The sequence below is a fragment of the Rhododendron vialii genome, chromosome 4a, assembly GCF_030253575.1.
Source record: "Rhododendron vialii isolate Sample 1 chromosome 4a, ASM3025357v1".
Taxonomy (NCBI): domain Eukaryota; kingdom Viridiplantae; phylum Streptophyta; class Magnoliopsida; order Ericales; family Ericaceae; genus Rhododendron; species Rhododendron vialii.
In genome coordinates this window covers 40,715,935-40,737,941 of record NC_080560.1, presented here as the reverse complement: position 1 = coordinate 40,737,941, position 22,007 = coordinate 40,715,935, and the positions used below count along the sequence as shown (strand labels likewise).

Sequence of the window (22,007 nt, the reverse complement as noted above, 5' to 3'; positions counted from 1 at the left end):
ATTTGACGATCCAAATCGTTCATCTCGTACTTTTGGATGTGATCATCATGCTTCCAAAAAAATAAAACTGATCAACTAATGCCAAATACTTGGGCGACACAGATTAATGCCCTGTTCCGCTTTTGAATTAAAAGTGAGGTATTGTGAGAGAATGACTTGTCTCGTTAAACGAAAAATAAGTACTTAAAAATAAGAATCTTGAAGGAACGGAGCCGATTATAAGAGAAATAAACAGTCAGATTCTGGCCGTTCATTCTTCTTGTGACACATAGGTTTCGTTCAAATTGATACCGATTTCATATCAACTTAAACTTATGCATAGATGATAAATGCATCGAGACCTACAAAATAGACGATCCGGATCATCAAATGGGACCGCAACGAGTCCAATCCCGCATCATAGAGACCATTGCACGAGGGATCATCACACGAGAGATTCCTTACTCCTTCCTTAACCCTAAAAGAAGTTGTAATTTCCCATTTGAGCAAAGGGCAAAAGTGGAAAACAAGTCACTACAAAATACCCCTCAAATTCAGTTTAATTACGACTGGCCTAATAGACCACCTGTGTAATTAACCCAAGCTTGAAGACTTCTTTCCCTCCCTGTCTCTCTCTAGCCCTCCCTCCCACCGCATTTCCCCTATATTCCTCTCCCTGCCCGCACCCCGCCTAGAACCGTAACCATCTTCTCTCTCTACCCTCAGTTCATTTCAAGGAAGTCAACTTCGGGGGTAGAACAAACCACCAGAGCTCTCTTTACCTGATCTATCCAGCCCCATTCAATAGTCTGCTCTCATGGTAGGAGAAGTTATCGATCTTTGTCCTCTACTCTGGTTTTTACCTTATTTGGAATCGAACAGTTTTAGGGTTTTGTTTTGTTATATTATATTTTAAGGTTTTTTTTCCTTTCTAATTTCAAGGTGGAAGGTGTTAGCTCTGTGGGTAATGCTTATTTCGATTGTATTTAGTTGTTTTGTTCTGGGTTTTACATACGGAGCATGTTCCCGTTAGTATGAATGAGTTGTTTATCTTGGGTTGTTATGGCCTATGGTTGTTGGCTATATGGGTACTGATTATTTTGATTATGTGTTCCAATACTTTTTCTTTGAATTTGAATTAAAGGTGATGTACTGTGAGAGCATGACTTGTCTCGTAAAGTGAAAAATAAGTACTTAAATAATAAGAACCTTAGCAGAACGGGGAGTTTTTTTCGTTCTGGGTTTCCATTAGTTTGAATGAGTTGGTTATCTTGTGTCTTTGAAGTGAAAAATGCACAAGTATGAGCTTGTTTTTGCCCTAATTTTGTGATTTAGGGTTTATTGCTCACTTCTTTGTTACTTGCACGGTTTATTGCTTTATGCTAATTGTAATTCTAATTTTTGTGCTTTTGCGGGTAGTTGTGAATTTAGAGTTTATACTTTGTTTCCCCGTCTTTAGATTGTTATCACATGCTATGTTATTGAAATTGGGAAACCAAAAACTTTATTGGTTTCATTGCAGTAGGAAAGGGTAGAGGGGAAAACAGCCACTTGTCATTGGGTAGTTGTGAATTTAGAGTTTAGACTTTGTTTTGCTGTCTTTAGATAGTTATCTTGTGCTATGGTATTGAAGTCGCGGCTTCAAAATAAGAAACTTTATTGGTCACATTGCAGTAAGAAAGGGGAGGGGAAAGCAGCCACTTGTAAGAGAGGTGCTTTAGTTTTTTTTTTTTCCGGCTTGTTTAGCCTTAGTGGTTTTGCCCTAATAGTTATTTCCTGTGAAGAAAATCATTTCGTGAATTTGAATTTGGGTGAGAAAAAGTCGTATTGCAGTGTTGGTAGGGATAGCGAATTTGGTGCAGCGTTGATGGCCCACAATTTGGTGATATTGTTTTTCTGGTTCTACTGCTTAAGAAGGGTAAAAAAACACAGAGTGTTCCTCCCTTTCCTCAAGTTGTTTTTATGAGTCTGTATATTCAACTTGTGTTTGATGGATTTTGTTCATCAGAAGAGTGAATGGCATTTTACATGTGGGACACTCATTGATGTTCCGGAGATTTTTGCATCTCTATCGCAGTGGTCTTGTTATTCTTCATCATTACATATTCTGTGGCTTATGTAGGAGGAACTAGCTGATTAGCGAAACTGGAGTATGGATATTCTTGGGGTTGTTTTTAAGCGGTAATTTCTTTCTAAGTGGTATCAAAGTATCTTGGTTTCTCCTTTTGGTTTAATAATCTGTGTTGATCCTTGTAAACACGTCAGTAGAGACTAAGATGGGTCCTCCTACATGTACAAAATACGATGGGACACTTGGCACTCAGATAAGGGTGTGGGAATTGAGATCTGTGTCACTCTCGACACATTTAGTTGGATATTCGCCTAGCAATCGTAGTTTGTAATTCTAATTTGCCACAAACTATGCGTGGAACTCCTAGTTTATTCATGATTGTGTACGAACAAAATACGAGTCCAAAGGCATCCTTCTACCATCTATCCCATTGCATTCCATCAGGCATTAGCAGTTACTTCCAAAAGCAAGCTCATCATGGGCCCTGTCACAGTCTCTGGAACCGGAGGATATACTTTTTCTGGATTAAAAGGTGGCATAGGATATACTGTTACCAGACACAACTGTGACAAATTCGAATGTCGTAATCATATAAAGGCAAACCAGTAACCGAACAAAATTGCCCTAAGACACTTTGTAAACACTATTTACCGAGAAAATAAGGAATATGCTAACAAAAATTTGAAGTTGTGGCATATAATCCCAGTCCTTGACCTTGAGACTGAAAACGGATGAAGTGGACACTTAGGCACATACCCGCACCCGAGTCCATGCAGTGTTCTAAAACAAGGAATTAATCGGTGATTAATTGTTGGCGGGGCCTATCCGATTAGGTCCGACTAACAATTAATCACCGATTACTAATTAATATGCACCAATTATTCGCCGATTAATCACTCGAAGGTGGCTGACCGCTGTGCATAGCGACTTTTAGAACATTAAGTCCATGTAATATAGCTGAAGTCTGTGGATGGAAGTGTTCATCAGTTTGGATTGGTAACTCACAGCCCAAAGGTTGTACCCAAAACTTAGAGGATTAAGCTTCTCGTGAACTTTGTTTGTTTATGGAAATTATCTTTTGTTGGACTGCCTGACATATCTACGCATATTTATCCATGATCTTGACAAACGACTTTCACCTACCTTTCCCCTAAGAAAAGTTCATGATGCATCTCTTCTACAAAACAATTCTTTCCTTTTTCAAAGCTTTTCTCATCTTGATTACTTGAACTATTGTTTGTTCTCTTCAATTGCTTTGCATTAATTCTCATGGTTTTTAGCTTGTTGACAATATTTATTTGGTATATTGTTTGGTACATTATAGAGTTTTCCTTGTATTCTTGTTAGTTTGCAACTTTGAATTTTTCTAGAGCCTTTTTCACCAATGCCTTGCCTCTTCCAGCACGTTTTTGTTTCCCTTTTTTTTTTTTTTTACGCTTGTCTACTGTAAGGAAATCGATGCCCTTTTGCAGGCTGTTTGAGGAAATATGAAGGTCTGATTCAAGTTAGCATGTTCACTTGCCTGTGTTGCTGTACCCCTCAAGCATGACCTTCATCGTCTAATTCACTGTATGGAGGCCACTTGAGTTTGGTTTTTAACAATTCTATAATGGAGTGCAATAAAGAAGAGGCTGTCAGAGCGAAATTAATTGCGGAGCAGAAGATGCAAAATAAAGACTTTTTGGGGGCACGGAAGATTGCACTTAAGGCTCAACAACTCTATCCGGATTTGGAAAACATCTCACAAATGATAACCGTTTGTGATGTACACTGCTCTGCTGAGAAAAAGGTTTATGGGAACGAAATGGACTGGTATGGTATCCTCAAAATTGATTCTACTGCAGATGAGGCGTCAATTAAGAAACAATACAGGAAGTTTGCCCTCTTGCTTCATCCCGATAAGAATCATTTTGGCGGCGCGACAGATGCCTTTAAATTGATTGGGGAAGCTCAGAGGGTACTTTTGGACAGTGAGAAACGCAGGTTACATGACAGCAAATGTAGAGCTTCAAGACCGGGGGCAGTACCAAATTGGGCCTCACAACAGGCAAGCACTCACTCACACGGCCGGAAACAGCCTTGGGTGCATAACCATCCTATGAACAAGCCTACTCCACCTTTCACAAGCTTCAACCCACAAACGCAGCAGACACAAGGGCAGACGTTTTGGACAATGTGTCCTTACTGTTATGTAAAGTACCAGTATTATAGGAACGTGGTCAACAAACTTCTTGATTGTCAAAAATGCAAAAAGCACTTTACTGGCTATGAGATTAAGGACCAATCTACACCTATGCCACCAGGAACCAACTCCACTCGCCCTGTCGTATTGCCCCATCAGAGAGAGGGTCCCCATCCGGCTGCTGCTTTTAAGCCCAATGTACAAAGTACCTGTGGAAATGTGGGTGTGCAAAGTAATAAGAGAGGAGTTGAGGAATCTAAAGCCTCAGGAAAAGCTAATGGTAAGAAAAGGAAGCAGGTAGATGAATCGAGTGAAAGTAGCAGTGACTCTGAGGGAGATTTCAATATTGAAGAGAATGATGATGGCTTGGTGAAACAGGATTTTGGGGTTTATAGAGAGTACCCCAGGAGATCTACTCGTTCTAGAGGGCAAGTATCATATGATGACAATCTGAGTGACGATGAAAACGACTTTGGTAGACCTTCAAAGAGTGTAAAGGGAAATGGACCAGTTCGAGCTACTGAAGCGGTGTTGAAACAAGAGGCTCTCAAACCGAACAAGCCAGATGTTGAGACAGAAAATGGAGAAATAGGGGCTAATGTGGAGTCTTCATTGAACTCAAGCCCTTCCGCGGCAATAGATCCAGAAATTTACGAATACCCTGATCCTGATTTTAGTGATTTTGATAGCCATAGAGGACAAGAGTGTTTTGCAGTTGGCCAAACCTGGGCTGTTTATGATACAGTGGATGGAATGCCTAGATTTTATGCTCGAATCCGGAAAGTATCCTCACCTGGGTTCAAAGTGAACATAACTTGGCTTGAGCCAGAGCCAGGCGAAGAGGATGGAATTAAATGGGTTGAGGCAGGTTTGCCTGTTTCTTGTGGTAAGTTCAAGCATGGAGCCTCTGACACCATTGAAGATCGTCCCATGTTCTCACATTTGGTCCACTGGGAAAAGGGCAGCAGAAGGGATACTTACAATATATATCCGAGGAAGGGAGAAACGTGGGCCCTCTTCAAAAACTGGGATATGAAGTGGCACTCTGACCCAGTCAGTGGGAGGAAGTATGAATTCGAATTTGTGGAAATATTGTTGGACTGGGGTGAGGGTATTGGTGTTTCTGTTGCGTACTTGGGTAAGGTAAAAGGGTTTTCATGTCTTTTCTGTCGAACAACGAAGGGGGAAGAAGGTATCGACTCATTTCAAATACCACCAAATCAACTATTTAGATTCTCTCACAGGGTTCCCTCATTTCGATTGACGGGTGAGGAAAGAAAAGATGTTCCCAAGGGATCTTTTGAACTGGATCCCGCTTCTCTTCCTCTTAATCTCCAAGAGATTTCTGTTCCTGAAGAGTTGAAAGCCGTGTCTCCAAACAAGAAGACCCAGTTGGATCCTGAGCACATTAGTGCTGTTAATTGCACTGAACAACAGGATTCCGAACTTTATGAAATTCCTGATCCAGAATTTTACGATTTTGATACTGATAAATCCCCCGAAAAATTTGAGGTTGGTCAGACTTGGGCATTATACAGTGATGAGGATGGCTTGCCGAAGTACTATGGGCGAATAACAAAAATTGATGCTAACCCAGAGTTTAAAGTGCATGTAACTTGGCTTTCTAGCTTGCCACTGCCGAAGGACACTGTTAGGTGGTTTGATAAAAACATGCTCACTTGTTGTGGGATGTTTAGGCTTCAAAAGGATGGACACGGGGAGTATACTGAAACGGGTCCCTTCTCTCATAAGGTAATAGCACAACGTATGGATAAGAAGGGTGTATGTGCCATTTTCCCTAGGAAAGGTGAGGTTTGGGCGCTATACAGGAACTGGAATGCTGCAATTACACGTTCTGACTTAAAGAAGTGTGAATATGACATGGTGCAAATCCTGGAGGAAAATGACTCAGAGTTCAAGCTTTTGGTACTTGAACCGGTAAGTGGTTACAAGTCCGTTTTCAAGGCTCAAACGAAAGAAGGAACAACTATCATTAGGGAGATTCCTCGTTATGGGCTGCTTAGATTTTCCCATCAAATTCCTGCTTTCCGGCTGACAACAGAGAAAGGTGGTAGATTGAGAGGGTACTGGGAGCTTGATCCTGCAGCGTTGCCAATCGCTTTGTTTCGTTCGAGTTGATGCGGGAGAATGATGAATCTGATGCCTTTCCTATGCTGGTTGTTTTGTAAATAGGGACTGGATGCATCAACTGCTGCTTTACGATTTGGGTGATCCGGATCGATCATTATGGATATTAATCCCCTCTGATGATTTTTGGTTCCTGGCTAGCTGCATCAGACATTGGAAAAAGTGTCCTTGCTGGTTTCATCTTTCTCTCTCTATCTCACTCTGAATTTTGAAATCTGTCTTGGTTAATTAGGTTGTGTACCGATTCGCGGTACGGTGTGAAACAAGTATTGCTCTCTGAACTGTAGTTATAACCTTTTGTGGTCTAGTCTGTCCACACAGATACTATTGGTTTGTCTTTGTTAATCTTGATGTTGTGTCCATTGTTAGCTTTAAGCAACTTTAGTTACTTATTGTTGTTTTACTTTGGACAGATTATTTATGGCCTCAAAAGTCATTCTTACAATTACTATGCCCTTTTGCTACTTAATTGTCAATTCTGGCTTCTGCTGGACTGCAATCCCACGGAGGTCTTACTCGCGTTTGCTTAATACCTCTTGGCATGGATGCTCTACTTCAATCTTGGAAATAGTTGAATATTAGTACTACCTTATGAAATGTTGCCGTACAGAGTTTTTTTTTTGAAGGATTTACTGCTTTCTCCAGGTATTCTGATGCGAATTCCTTGTTGCTCCTTGAAACTTTTGTAGACGGGGGGAACTACAGATCTATATTGCAAATCACGATAGCGTGGACTGTGTGAACAGACGTTTGTTGGCGCGTCTGAGATTTTTTTGATCTCCCGGTTGGTAGTGATGCTTAGGTAGTACTTATCTCTTGGCGCGAGTTACTGGAAGTTGAAGTGTACGAAGTCTCTTAACATGAGTTTCACCCATGGTTGAATCAAATGCAGTTTGCAAGCAATATCTTTGTTTGGTGTGAGTGATTTGGTGAAAATAGTAAAGATATGGAGGGAAATAAATCTCTCTTTCCTGTTGAAACTTTGTCTTATTTAACAGACGTTTGTTGGCGCGTCTGAGATTTTTTTGATCTCCCGGTTGGTAGTGATGCTTAGGTAGTACTTATCTCTTGGCGCGAGTTACTGGAAGGATTGAACGAATTGGTGCATGACAGTATAATTACACTTTCTTTTCCTTTTATTGTTTCACGTACTAGACAATAGTGGAAGCAAAAATGCTATGGGTACCGACCCACCCTTTGATGGGTCCCGCACAAACGCTATGAGACATTAGTTTGTTCAAAGTAATTTTTAATGCGATTCCTTGAACCAAAATTGAATGAATTGGTTAAGTACTTATCGGTATCCAAATGAATTGATTTTTTATACGATAAATTTACGAGTTTTTTATTCTTGATAAAATGAACGTTTTGGATCATTTGTGTTGGATCCGAGATGGCCCCACAGAGGGTTCATACACAATTGATACCCACTGTCGGATTCTGGTGGGAGTGTTTGTTTTGTCAAGGGCAGCATATTGAATATTTTATGTTTTTTACAGGCGAGTGATTTTCGAATTCCTCAAATTGTTAACCGTACTATGGAAATCAATACAGAATTGATTTTTGCCTTCCCAATGGTATAATGGTTCAAAGTGTTGTCATAGTTAAATAAATTTGGGGAGTGTGAAAATCACTCCTTTTTTATAATGGTTCAAAGTGTGTGTCACGGTTAGATATATTTACCACGCTGTGATAATCAAATAAGGGCATTTGGTCTAGTGGTATGATTCTCGCTTAGGGTGCGAGAGGTCCCGAGTTCAATTCTCGGAATGCCCCTCCTGCTTTTCTTGTTTCGAGAATAGTCCCTGTTTCTTTTTTTTCCACTTATTTGTTTCTTGGGTATTTTAGAGAAATGAGAGAACCATAATCCTTGCCTCGAGAGACAGATTTTCTGTGCGTCCAGTGTTCAATAAAAAATTAACATTCTTTTTTAATCAAAAGAATTTCATTTTCAAATAGATTGTAACAGTGTAACAGGTTTTCTTTCCTTCTAAATTATGATGTGAGGAGTTTTTAATCATATTGGAATGGAAATGTTTACCACCACCATCTAGTAGTAAGTGATATTTAAATTTGATGGATGTGTAAGAGCATCTCCAACCCATCTCAATTTCTTTAAAATAGAATAAATGTATAGGAGTTTTTATAATTTATTCCATTTTTTAATCATTTTTTGAGAAAATCTTAGAGGGATCTTTCGTTTTTTGGAGACCAAATATCTAAAAAGAACAATGAGTTTCTCCAAAATTCTCTCAAAAAAGTACAAAAAATAAAGAAAGGAGAGCATAAATTACAAAATCTCTTCTCAATATGTCACATTTATTCTCTATTTTAGAAAAATAGAGATGGATTTGAGATGCTCTGGCTTTATTTGGTTGAGAGTTTAGTTTAATTTAGTTTAGTTTTGGTAGTGGGTGGAGAGAAGAATAGAGTAATGATTGCCTTCCCTTTGTGGAAGGTCTTGGGTTTGAGCCCCACTGAGGGCAGGCCTTTTAGGGGACCAGGGCTATGGATAGCTTCTGGTCTCCCCGTGCTAACTCTAACAGCCCCACTAATCCCTGCTGATGTATATCGCCCTGACAAAAAAAAAAAAAAAAAAACTAAAACTAAAACTAAAACTAAAAGGTTAACTGAGTAAAGCCTCTGAAACATACAAAAGAGCTCGAACAAGTCCGTAAATACGAGTACATGTGTGCTAAAATGAGTAAAACCCACGTACAAATCACGCTTTCCCCGTTAATTCGGAAAGCCGAACCACGAACACGCTGGGGTTCGAGTTATGACCGCAAACTTTTGCAAAGAGACGCAAACTTATGTACTCTGGCCGGAAAGTTTTGTTTAGCTATTCAGAAGAAACGCGCCTGCGCACCACGCTTTCCTTGTTTCCCTAATTAATTGCTTTTTGTTTAGCCATTTGATTTTTTATCTATTAATTGATCTGAAACAACAAAAACAAATTCCCATATCGTTGCACCACTTCGGGGCCACTGAGAAATGGCGGCGATCGCTCGCCTGCACCTCCTCCAGCCACCGCCGGCCGCCATGAACACTTCCGTGCTCTTCTCAAAACTCCCTCCCCCCTCCCCCTTCTCCAACCCTAATTACAGCCTCTACCCCACTCGTACACGCAAAATCCGACACATGTAAAAAGACTCTTTCATTCGGCTCATCTTGTAACATTTTTTTTTTTGCACAATTTTCGGATGAAGTAGAAATGGGTTCAATTGATGATGAGATACAAGCGGCGAAGCTGAATTCGAGTAGGGATTGTTGCGAAAATAGAACCCAACAATTTGACAGTCAGTCTCCTCCGCCTTCACTGCTTGGTAAATTACCATTAGACCATATCTTCATTCCTTACTCGTACTTTCACTTGAATTCGAGGAAAAGCTTCATAAATTAGAGTAGAAGTTTAAATTACTGAATACTGACTTAGTTGTAAGTTTGAGAGAGAGGAATAGACTGAGTAAAACTTTGTGGATAACTAAATTCGATACTGACGTCGTCCCGGTCCCCGAAACTAGAACTTCAAAAATGAACTTTATCAAGAAAAATTCGATTTTTTTTTGATAATTTGGAAACGCTCAGTAAACTCACTCCGGTCCTTCGCTCAAACTCATAGTAGATTGTGTTTTACTCAAATTTTAACCAAATCAAGGGAGACTTAAAATTTTTAATCAAAATTTTGAAGGCTTGTTTTCTCTTCACAATTCACGACTATTCAATTAATGAAGCTTTTCCCTCAAATTTGTGTTCAGATTTGGGTTCGTCCGTTGTAGTGGTTCATACCAGATGAAGTTTTTAAATATTTTGAGCAAGGACCGGAGATGCTATGAGTAGAGGGAGTTTTACGGTTTTTAGTCAGAATTTTGGCATTGAGTTGAAAAAAGGGTAAGTTCTGGAGATGCTAGCAGTCTTTACATCTCCTGCCACTATTCTAACTTTTGCTTCATGGGAGTAAAACTTGATTAAATCTTCATTTTGATGTGAGGCACTCCAATAGACCAACTCAATGCTGGGCATAAATCTGAGTAAAGGCTTCATTAACGGCATGGTTATAAACTTGGAAGACACGAAAGGACCGTGAAATTTGAGAAGGATTTGAGTAAAACTGTCTAAATGTAGGTTTGGAATCTAGGATTGGAGGAAGTTTCAAAGGATTTGGAACTTGACTTAGAGTGGATATTTGAGTTCAGGGCGGGAGATGCTCTTAGGTTCTGCCCTTTACTCAAACTGTTGATTTGAGTAGAATTTCCTTTGGTATGAAGCACTTCAATGGGGTATAATCAGATTTAAGCATAAAGTATTTTGAGCAAAACAAAGAGTCGTGCTTGATTGGAGTTAAAAATTGAGTAGTTTGGTCATGAGTTTGAATTAAAGAGTCTCACTTAATTTGAGTCGAGATTTTAGGAAAGGCTGGAGATAGCTTTAGGCTATTTTCCTTCAATAATGGGTGAAAATGATAACTCAGTTGAATGAATGGTGGAAGAGAGACAACTTTCTATTTCGCATTAGAGAAAGAACTATCATGAGTGGGCTTACTCGATGCATGTTATTTTACTGTTTGTGGTGATATCTTGCTTCCTGGCTATTATCACGCTATGGAAAGATGGTTAGTGCAAACACTAAATATTTTGTATGGTAATGGTTAACATTGGGCTTTATGATGGCCCACAAACCCATGCACTTGTTTAACTAATTGGAATAAAGAGAAAAATTGGTTGGGGCAGAGAAATTGTGTTTCTAATGAACAATCAGTTGGCTAATCTCTTATGATGTCTCAGTACATCATCTACATAGATTTGGCACCCGTGGTAACCTAGGAGTGAACACTGATCAGTCTAAAATTTCAAGTAACTCAGATGTACAAATTTGACAAATACAAGGTTAAAATGTTAAACACATATTTATCCATTTATTGCAATAGGTGAAAAACTCAAAGACAAGGCCTTCTATGAGTTACAGTTTCAGCAGTGTACATTGCCAATGGTTGATACCATTCCACTCGAAGACGCATTTGAGACCCAGGCTATAAATCTTGCCGGTGAAACTCAAGTATTGGATGATCCTGATGTTGCAGCATTTGAGACCCAGGCTATAGATATTGCTGGTGAAACTCAAGTATTGGATGATCCTGATGGTGCTGCAAACATGGGTGCCCAGTTGTTGGGCAATTGCTATTATGAAGTTGTTGTTACTGATGGTGAAGGATCAGATGCGACAGAAGTTTTAGATGATTCTGTGGAGTTCTCTGATGATGATTCAGCAAAAAGAGTGGGTATTTGTGCAGTGCATCAGGAGAGTAAGCTCTATTCCTCTGCTTTCAAAGAGGATGAGAGGGGATTTAAAGCAAAGTTAGATGGTTTGGACATTGAACTGCAGAGTTCAGGTCAGTAATTTGTGGATAGGAGGCTCATTTTGGTCACTGATTCTGAAAAAAATGGAGTGCTATATTTCACTTGCTTATTCCGGTGATGCAAGTTATGCACTGTTTATCAGGGAAAAATGGAGTGCGGATTGGGATAATATTTGCGTCATGTATTCATTTTCACCTGCTTAACTACTAGGTTTTTTTGGTTCAAAATGCCCTCATTGTGATGTCGTCTTTCTCTTGCCCTTTTAATTTCCCTTTTTTAATCTTTGTATACTTTGTCCAAAGATAAATAAAATATCTTTTTTCTGTTCAAAAATGAAAAAGGTATTTTTTTTTGTTCAAAATGAATTTAATCCTGTACCTTCTGTGTGCATTCCACTTCCCTTACTAATTGGTTGAGATGTTAGTACTCAGACTTGGGGCATGCTTAGAAATGTTGTGTTATGAGTTTGATTCACTAACTGTGTATGCAATTTTTATGATTAGTAGACTTATGAGTGGATGCTGTGGAGCAGTTGCAGAAAATAGGTGAAAATGGGGCAATCCACGAAGCCCTTTATCTGATCCTAGTTATCGATTGTAGCGATAAATATGAATCCATTTTAGAGCCCATTTGACAAAGAAACCTAAGAATTAGAGCGTGGTACCATATTTTTCGTTTTCATCAGTTTAATCTGCATCTCATTTGTCCAATTGATTCACAAAACCTACTCTACCCAACTTGCGTAAATGGGCATCTCATGCCAAGTGGATGATGATCACTGTTTGTACAAAATAGTTATGTTTATCAGTTTTCATACCTTGTTAGTGAAATTGACACAACTGTCTCATAGCTTTCACATAAAGATCTCATTTCAAACGTCAATTCATGTGTCAGATGAAGCCACCTGCTTTTATACTTCCTAGAATGAAATAGTTTTACCATGTTGGCATTCCTCCAATTCGTTTGAGGAAGATGGCGGGGATTAATATTGTATCAAAATGCACACTGCCTTCTTTTTGTCTTCGCAAACCTAAATTTAATGTAACGTTTTGAAGCAGCAAAAGCCATCCGCTCGTGGACCTTATTGGAAATTCGGGTTCATGTTATTGCAGCCTTAGTTACGATCATGATATTTAGTATTTTGTCTTATTAACAGAGAATCCACATATTGTATACCTTCCGTTCATGTTCTGTTCATGTATTTGCTTAAATATCTAACGATTTTGATAGAGGATATAACTCTTAAAAGATTTGTCCTGAATCATTGTATTGTAATGTAATTCCCAGTGCTATCACCAGAGTGTTATTAGCATGTAGAATGCCATCTTTTTTTGCACCCTTTCAGAAGCTTTTGAGTTGTCAAGGTCAAGAAAATTGAAAATATAGCGCACATTGGGTGAACTGTCATATTAAGTACGGAATTGAAATTACTGCTTGTTGAATCAGGATTCAAGCAGAAGACTTCCACTTCAGTTCATGCAGCATCTTGGAGGGCCTGTTCTTCAGCAGCTCGTATCATGGCTCTTAAGGGAACCAGCGATGAGTCCTCTCTAATAAAGAGTGACACACAGTCTTTGAAGCAATATACTTCTGACTTTAAGGAGATAGCTGTTATTAAAAATTCATCGGCACTTGGAGTGGAAGTAGATCTGGAGGATTTTTCGGGCAAGTGCAATGAGCAGATTAAGGGATCAGGGAATGAAAACAAGTACGGGGTTGGTAGTTCAATAGTGAGGAGGCTTTTTATGAATGATACACTTGAAGGACCTGACAACTGCACAAATAATGCTGATTTGCCTCATTTACCTGCTTGTGGCGATGAAGTGGCGGGGTTAAGCTATGTTGACTCTCAAGAACCTGGAGAGTTGTCGCAAGACAATGCACTCAACTTTGTGGACAGGTTTCTGAAATTTAACGTCATGGATGTTGATCAAGAAGGTGACATTGGAAGGTCTACTGGGGAGAAATCAAAGCCCGTCTCAAGTACGAAAGGGATTCAAAGTTTGGCGAAAAGAACTAGTTTCATCAGTACAGCTGGAGAAAGAGGGACTTTTGATTGGAATGACAGCCTTGAAGATGAGGGAGGGGGTGAGTTTTTCACCAAAAAGAAGGAAGCGTTCTTTGATGATGGAGGTGGTCGGAGGAAGAGATCTTGTACCAAACATCAGAAGGTCAAGAATTACTCCAAAGGATGTGGGGCTGTTGATGAAACCAGGGACAAAGGGATAGTGTCGCAAAACTCAAAAAGGAAAGACAAGACAGAAAATATAATAGATACAAAACCTAAAAAGAACGTGACTGAGGAGTTGGATGAACAGTTAAAGACTGGCGCCCCAGATGGAACAGAAGCTATTGTTACTGACAAGGATATGCCGGAGATGCTTAATGTAGGTTTTGATACTCAAATGGCTGCTGAATCCATGGAAGCGTTGTGCTTTGGTTTGGATGTGGCTAACTGTGACAACGAAGACTCTCATGATGGTAGCAACAATCTTAATAACGGTTCTTCCAGAGGAGAAAAAGGGGATAGAGCATGGTCTGCGACGCATGTGCGACGGACGAGATCAAGTTCAGTCAAGAAATGCCATTTGCAAGGGCAAACTGGTTTTTTTACACCCATAGCTTGTCGAACTAGGCAGCGAAGTGTGACAAACCCGTTAAGGGCTGGAATTGCACCATATAATTCTGGAAAAGCCAGCATCCTTAATCCCAAGCAATCTGGAGAAAATGAAAATGAAAATGTGAATGAGCAGGAGAAATCATGTCAGAAGGTGAGAGATACAATTGCTGCTGTCAGAATTGGTGAATTTAGAAGAACTCTTAGAAAGTTTTCAGGCCAGTTAAATGGAAGTACCAACCCACATGGATCAGTCAATCAAATTGTTGGGCAGAAAACTAATGGACAATCTCCTGGAAAATCAAACAGATCGAAAACCAATGGTTTAAAAAGGAAAAACCGAGAATCTACGAATGATGGTCCAGTTTCGCCTGCTGTGGATAAAGGTGTTTCAGGGTTTGCGGCTCTTGAATGTAACTCTACAGACGGAAATTTGGCCCCTAAAGACATGGTTGGGGCTTTGACATCCAAGCCTTCTGACAGGCAGAGGGATGCAGATACCATTTCAGGTGGAGGAAACGCCAAATTACAAGTGTCACCAGGGGATAAATGCAAGCCCTCTGGTTCAGTATCTGCTAATTGTACCACTCCTGTAAGCGCTGCATCGCTTATCTGTGTGGGTGATGAGTGTCTTAAACAGTCATGCAGAAAGAATTTGTCAAGATCATTCCTTATGAGGGAAATCAAGAGCTTAATTTCCAACAGTCCAGAGGCTACTTCTACAACCAGAGATTCTAGGAGGAGGCGAGAGATGGCTAATGTTCGAGTCTTGTTCAGTCACCACTTGAATGGGGATATGATCAAGCAGCAGAAGAAGGTACTCATTTGTGGTATCTTCTGCTCTTTCCTTAGCAGGTTCATACTTATGTGTGCCCATTGGCGGCTCTGCACATATGCGAGGTTGGTCGCTTGACCACCCCTTAACGTTAAGTGAGAAAAAGAGAATGAAATGGAGTTTATAGTGACACCCTAAACAAAAATAAAGACCTTAATAACCTTTTTGAGTCGGGAAACATTGGCACCCCAGCCAACTTCATAACGTGCCTTATTATTGTTCTCGTCACAGATTTTGGCTCGGCTAGGAGCTTCAGTAGCATCCTCTATTTCAGAAGCCACACACTTCATAACAGATGAGTTTGTGAGAACGAGGAATATGTTGGAAGCTATTGCCTTTGGCAAACCAGTGGTGACACATTTATGGCTTGAGAGCTGTGGACAAGCTGGTTGTTTCATTGACGAGAGAACTTACATATTGAGAGATGCCAAAAAGGAAAAGGAGTTTGGCTTTAGCTTGCCAGTTTCATTGGCACGTGCATGCCAACGTCCACTTTTACAGGTGATCTCACGATTCTTGATTAATCAAATGCAGCTACTGTTTCGTTCCTTTACACAAATTTTCTTTTATCCAGGGGCAAAAAGTTCTGATCACTCCAAATACAAAACCTTGTAAAGAACTACTGGCGAGCTTGGTTAAGGCAGTTCATGGCCAGGTTGGTAGGGCTTCTGTTCTTTTCTTGAGAGCTATGTGCATTAATGTCTAGAATATGGTTAATTTTGAATTCCCTTTGTTAATGCTGAAGGGTAAGACTGCGCAGGTGGTGGAAAGAATTGGCAGATCAGCATTCAAGGATAGTGAAATTCCGGAGGAGTTCTTGGTTTTATCGTGCGAGGAAGATTATGCTATCTGTGTGCCTTTTCTTGAGAAAGGTTAATTATAATATATGCTTTTCCAGCCTTAGTCGATTAATAATGATCGTCTGATTTGGAATTTTGAACCTTCTTTTATTTTCAGGGGCTGCAGTTTACAGTTCCGAGCTGCTACTTAATGGAATGGTTACCCAGAAGCTAGAGTACGAAAGGTTAGTTTGTACTTTTGGAAAATTAATCTATCTTGGAAAATTAATTAATCTATCTCGGAAAATTTGAATTTCTTCAATCAGAATGGGGAAATGCATGTCATTCTTACAAATGAATTGCAACCTTTTGCATGCTAATGCATGTATCCGAACAAATTGTATTTGGATTTATACATGATTTGTAACAAATTTTTATGTCTTTGATGGCAGACACCGTCTCTTCGCAGACTGCATCGAGAAAACCCGTTCAACGATATGGTTGAAACAAAACAGTGATCGTTATCTGCCTGTGACTAAACGCAAATAAGATTTGCTTTTTTCCCTTTCTGTCTTGCTTTCTCGGTGCATATTCTTTAATCTTTAGTGCTCAAATTTTGTTTGCTTATCCTACTTGTTCACCGGCGTGTAGCTAGGCAAGTCTTGTCATTGTTGAGTGTGCTTCAGTTGTTTTTAACTGGGGTTGTATTACGGAGTTCTTTAGTGTTTCTTTCGGGTTCTTTTTTCCCCGTGTCTTATTGGTCCTTTACCTCTTGTAATTTGATCCTCTTGGATCTTCTTTATAATGACAATTGCAGTGATCTTCTTCTCAAAAAAGAAAATTACTTCAGTGTATATATTCCTTTGATTTATTCCGTTTGTTTTCCTTTTCTCTTCTTCTGGTTGCTTGGAGTTTGCTTTATTCAGCCAAAATGAGCTGTTTTATGTGTTTTTTTGGTGTGTGGAATAAGACATTACCCAGGAGGAAAATGATACCATCGGTTCGCAGATTCCCTTCCTATTGTGAGTGAGTGTGGGTAAGTGTTTGTGTATTTGTGTGCAGTTATATACTTATTGGAGAAAATTTTCTCCTCCACACTCTTTCTTGCCCCTAGTACCAATCAGACCGTTAGGCCAACGCTATTGTTAGGGTACAGTTCAGAGGGGTTGGTTCAGCGGTGGAAATTTGGACTTGATTGGACAAGACTAAAGTTTGAATCCTCGTAGCATGGCTAAATGACTATTGCCGGAGCATAATCCCATTACTGAAGCAAATAGCCTTCATTAATTTTGGACCAAAAGCGTGAGCAAAAAAAAAAAAAAAAGAATGGAATGCTAGCTATCTGTATCAAATTGGACTCATTTGATCGTTAATTGCTTAGACAAACTTGCCCTAATTTCTCTCTTAACTTCACTTATTTTTCCTACGATTTTCGCATTGAGAAAAATAATCAAGAAAAAGTGGTAAAAAGGATGAAGTTTTGGGATTGGTACTTGAAAATATCAGTTGTTTCGGCATTGTTCACGATCAAATCCGGTTTCTGTGTGAAAACCCTCCTCTCTCTTCTCATCACTCCCTCATAATCTCTCTCTCTCTCCCTCACTCGTAATATCCGATCGATTTAAAAAAAAAAAACTAGTATCAATGAGGTGCAGTATTTCGTCTCACTCGTTTTGTAGACCCAATTAGTGTAGGTCCTCAATAAGTACACCTCTTTCATAGGCGTTATTTTTAAGTTACCATTTGAATTTTGAAAATTAGCACGCAAGTATATATTTTTGGTCTAATTCCCGTGCATAGCACAAGTTTATTGCTAATTGATATTAATATATGATCAAATGATTCAAATTGATACCTTTCATGAGACGGATAACGAAATAAAACTCATGAAACAAACACCACAAAAAACAAAGCCAAAGACAACTGTAGACAGTAAACTCATAAAATTCTGCATAAAATTAACGGAATTTATAAGTGTAAAACTACCGTAACGAGTTTGAACGAAGAACCAAATAGACAGAAAAAGAAGATGATCAAAACATGTCTTCAATAGGGAACTCTGGGAGCACGGGCGGGATTGAGCTAGGTGGGGCGGAGGAGGGCGGGCCAGAGGAGGGTAGTAGTGTCGCAGGGGATTCCGTGCTCGGCGGAGGGGTCGTGGGTCGCGGTGGAAGACGTGAACAATGTCTTGGAGAATAATGACTTGAAACGCCTGCACTCGAGTCAAGATTTCAGCAATCATTTTACTATCGTATTTTTCATCGAGACCGGCGGCTCTCTTGTAGACTTGATCATAGGTTTCTGTCAAGAAACGGCAAAAAGAAGATCACCAGAACATGTCATCCAAAGGAGACTCCGGTAGCACGGGCGGAGTTGAGCTGGGTGATGTACAGTGTTTTTTTGATAGGAAACAAAATTTTATTAGAAACTCGATAAAATGGTACATCGAGGCAAACCCAGATACAGACCACAGAGAATGAGGTACCGTAAAAGGTCTACAAAAGAAAGACAAGATAGGACCGAAAAAAGTGGTGGTGGAAAAGTAGGATTTTTCACCGCCGGTGAAAAGAATTTAATTTCATCTGGAATATGGAAAAGTTAGAAAGGGAACAAAGAGTATGGGACAAACGAAGTATCTTTAAATATATGATATTATAAGTGATTTTTAAAACTTTGCTTAATGGAACTAATCGATATCCATTAAACAAGTTTCAAATTGCTTATGAAAAGTAATACAGTATCAATCAGATTATAGAAATAGTTTTTATCCGGTTAGATCGAGCAGAACAAAGAATAAAAAAATTGAGATGGAGGGAGTATTTTTTTTAGCTTGATTGGAACAAGCCGGCCCTAATTTGGAGAAAGTGGATGGTTAGAGGTGATCATCTCAAGGAAAAGAAAGGAGGAAGAAGCAAGTTTTTTTTGATAAGCACAAATGTTTTATTAATCTTTGAAGAAGATAATAAAGATTAAACGGATCTCGGGCACATCGACAAAAAGACACCCGAGAACCATCACCAAAGGACGGCAAGAAACCAACTAAATCAAAAAAAATTAGGAGGTCATGTGGAGAGGGAATCTTGGTGGGTAACTAAAACACGGTTAAGGAATTTTATTAGATTTAAATTTTGAACAAATACTGTTGACTTTGACATTTGTGTTTTCAAACTTCCATTAATACTAGTATATGTTTTAATGTAATTAACTAACTGGATGTTTATTGCATGTTTTTTAACTTTTTATGGTCACCGTCTCTTCCAATGGTATTATTATATATCCTAGTTTTAATTGCCCGGTCTTCTGCGTCGAATTTTTCTTTTCTTTGGCTTCTTACGAATGATTCAGTGCAGACAATGCTGAATAAATATACAAAATTTTGATGTATTTCTTGTCAGCAAACCCCCACATTAGACACTACAGCCGCCCATGTAGTTATACCCAAAAAAAAAAAAAGTACAGTCTTCTAAAGTTAATCGTTAATAAGGAAATTCTGAATTCTTCACAAACGAAACTAAACCTCAAGAACTGAAAAGAGAAAAGGAAAAGAAGAGAGAGAAGGGAAAGTGTTTCTCATTTCATTTTCTGATTCTGCCGTACAAAGATCAGGCCCTCTAGCCTTTATAGATTTGATTAACCGCTGATTACCTCCACTAACATCAGCTAATTACCCCAACTAATCACTAACTGAAGGAAACTAATCACTAACTAAACGAAACAAACTCTAACTAACTCTCCATTAACAAGCTGACGTGGAAAGCATTCCTTTGGTGAAAGTGGGAACCACAGGAGCTGATATAGAAGCATTTGAGCTGAGCCAAGGCTCAGAAGCTGAGGTGGAAACCAAGCTTGTAGCTGCAGAAGCTGAGCTGAAATCAGAATCCTCGACACACCCCGGCAAGCTCATGGGAGGATCACCTACCATGAGATTGGACTTGAGAACCTGAAATCGAGATACTAAGAGAGGCTTTGTAAAGATATCTGGAAAAATCTTTAGGCATTTCATTGTTTTTGTTTTGGGTACGCTGAAAATTCATATAACTAATCAACCAAAGTCCACAGCAGTAAAGTTAGAGGATAGAACAAGCCGAGATAAGGCCATAAAAACACTATTTTAAAACCTGCCTAAGAAGAAAGCTATCTCTAATCAACAACTCCCGTAGAAAGATGGGAATAATAGTCACTGCAAGAACCAACTCGTTGTTTTGTTCGGCTTCCAGGCGAGCAAGATGATCAGCACATTGATTGGCATCGCGGTAAGTGTGGGTCAGCACATCGATGGCATTTTGCGTTTTCGAGTGGTCCTGAAACCCTTTTTCCTTTTTGTTTGCCTCGTTTACAGACGTACGTATGAAGGTGAGCTGAACTTGACTTTGGGGAAACCATTCTATTTTTAAAACTGTGGGGTCCACTGGATTAAGTGGAAACCACTTGATTATTTAAACTAATCACAGCTCAGACCGAGTGAATAAAGAGTGTAAACATCAACTTTGACTGTTTCCTATATATAAATTCGCTTTGACCTCATGAACCCTTGTTAATCCAACTAATTGACGTGTAACTTAATCCTAATTAATAAAATTTTTAGTTATTAAAAATTATGTAATTTGAGTTCCGGTTTACCCTTGAAAAAATAAGTACTTATTTGTAATTTTCAAACTTAAAAATAACAGGCTTACTAAAATAAAAAAATATGCAATATGAATCTCAAACCCTGCAAAAAAAAATTTGAAAAATTATTTTTGTAAGTCCATTATTTTTAAGTTTGAAAATACGTCATTATTTTTTAAGTACTTATTTGAGAATGTGGAACGGGGATATGCACATCTTTCTAGAAATATAACTAAAGTTTTGGTGGGAATTTTTAGGGTTGGGTTAAACGACCAACGCCAGCCAGATTTCTTCATCCTTTCCTATGTAAGACTAATCTATGGCATGTTTGTTCTGCACCTAGTAATTTTTAATACTCCGTTTTAAAAATAATTTAGGGTATCCGAACTAGCTTAATTTTTGAGAACCTAATCCCATTTTTCATGACTAATGGGGTGCCCCATTATGCCGGAACAAAATCAGCAGCCTTGCTTGCTCATTAGAATTGATAGCACATAGGTTTGGATAATTCAATTTTACATGGCATCAATCGGGTTTTCGCTTAAAAACTCTACGGCATTTGTATTTAACGCGCTCAATGTACACATAGAGGTCAGACACGATCATATGTAATATATATCATGTAGTATATGTTATTAAATCTCGAGCAATTTTTTGATCAAGATCGAATATGTACAACAATGATTTAATAGGAAAAAAATGAAATCCATGCTACTTAATTGATTTTCCTCACATTTTCTCTGCCCACCGCGCATATTAATCTTCACAAGTCCTTGATAAAACTATATAAACCTTACCAATTTAGAGAAGTTTCATTCATTCTTTTGATCGGCAAGAAGAATTTATTAATTTTTAGAAAGGACAACAAAGATTAAACTGGCCAAGGACACAATGGCCGGCAATCGCCACCCAAGAATCATTCTGTTAAAGCATCAAACTCGATACTAATTGGCAAAGAATGGAGAGGCCGCTCAGGCTCATATGCTAGTTTTGAATGAAATAATTAACCGACGTGGGACAATTTCCAACACATTCATTGTCAAGAGCAATTTGCAACCCATCTCTCAAGAGCAATTTGCACACATGATTTTGATATTCCTGCCTGTGTGTATCATTGTTAATTAATAGGTTTGGTGTTGTTCTTTTCAAACATGCAAAGGAAGAAATATGAACACACAGGCAAAAGTCAACTAGAAAAATGTCTCCCTCCCTCTCTCTCTATCCGCGTACAGTAATCAACTCGGGTTTTGATTTGGCGCCTTTTTTTTCCCCCTTTTTTTAGAACATGTTGCTTACCTGCTCCCATGCAAGAGGATCCCTGACCTTCTTCTTCTTAATTTAGTTTAGACTTTAGAGGGGCAAGAAAACCAATTTTTTAAAGTTAACGCGGAAGACAACTCCCCTTGGCTGTGCATATAAATAGGATGCACA

At 39.0% G+C, this 22,007-nt stretch overlaps 2 protein-coding genes, 1 long non-coding RNA gene and 1 other non-coding gene across 9 annotated transcripts; 3 read left to right on the top strand and 1 right to left on the bottom strand.

Moving 5' to 3' along the window:
- Nucleotides 1-576: 576 nt before the first annotated feature.
- Nucleotides 577-6,825, top strand: LOC131322761 (uncharacterized). 2 transcript variants are annotated; one of them, XM_058354214.1, is made up of 2 exons: nt 577-799; nt 3,523-6,825. In XM_058354214.1, exon 2 carries the CDS (start codon nt 3,660-3,662, stop codon nt 6,369-6,371), a length of 2,712 nt encoding a protein of 903 aa, XP_058210197.1. In that variant the 5' UTR covers nt 577-799; nt 3,523-3,659; the 3' UTR covers nt 6,372-6,825. The 2 variants fall into 2 exon arrangements, with proteins under 2 accessions (XP_058210197.1, XP_058210198.1); XM_058354215.1 differs by having other exon boundaries at nt 604-808.
- LOC131322768 (uncharacterized) lies at nt 2,127-3,516 on the bottom strand. Its single transcript, XR_009198957.1, has 2 exons — nt 3,104-3,516; nt 2,127-3,050 (listed from the first exon to the last, which is right to left on the bottom strand). It is a non-coding gene; the product is annotated as an uncharacterized LOC131322768 (long non-coding RNA).
- Nucleotides 6,826-8,084: 1,259 nt separating the features above from the next.
- Nucleotides 8,085-8,156, top strand: TRNAP-AGG (transfer RNA proline (anticodon AGG)). Its single transcript has one exon. It is a non-coding gene; the product is annotated as a tRNA-Pro (tRNA).
- A 1,171-nt stretch (nt 8,157-9,327) lies between these two features.
- Nucleotides 9,328-16,822, top strand: LOC131322759 (uncharacterized). 5 transcript variants are annotated; one of them, XM_058354210.1, is made up of 8 exons: nt 9,328-9,523; nt 11,308-11,769; nt 13,184-15,171; nt 15,421-15,690; nt 15,764-15,844; nt 15,950-16,061; nt 16,147-16,213; nt 16,421-16,822. In XM_058354210.1, exons 2-8 carry the CDS (start codon nt 11,367-11,369, stop codon nt 16,515-16,517), a joined length of 3,018 nt encoding a protein of 1,005 aa, XP_058210193.1. In that variant the 5' UTR covers nt 9,328-9,523; nt 11,308-11,366; the 3' UTR covers nt 16,518-16,822. The 5 variants fall into 5 exon arrangements, 4 of the variants coding, with proteins under 4 accessions (XP_058210193.1, XP_058210192.1, XP_058210195.1 ...); XM_058354209.1 differs by having other exon boundaries at nt 9,328-9,706; XR_009198954.1 differs by lacking the exon at nt 16,421-16,822 and having other exon boundaries at nt 9,328-9,706; nt 15,764-15,848.
- The last annotated feature ends 5,185 nt before the right edge of the window (nt 16,823-22,007 follow it).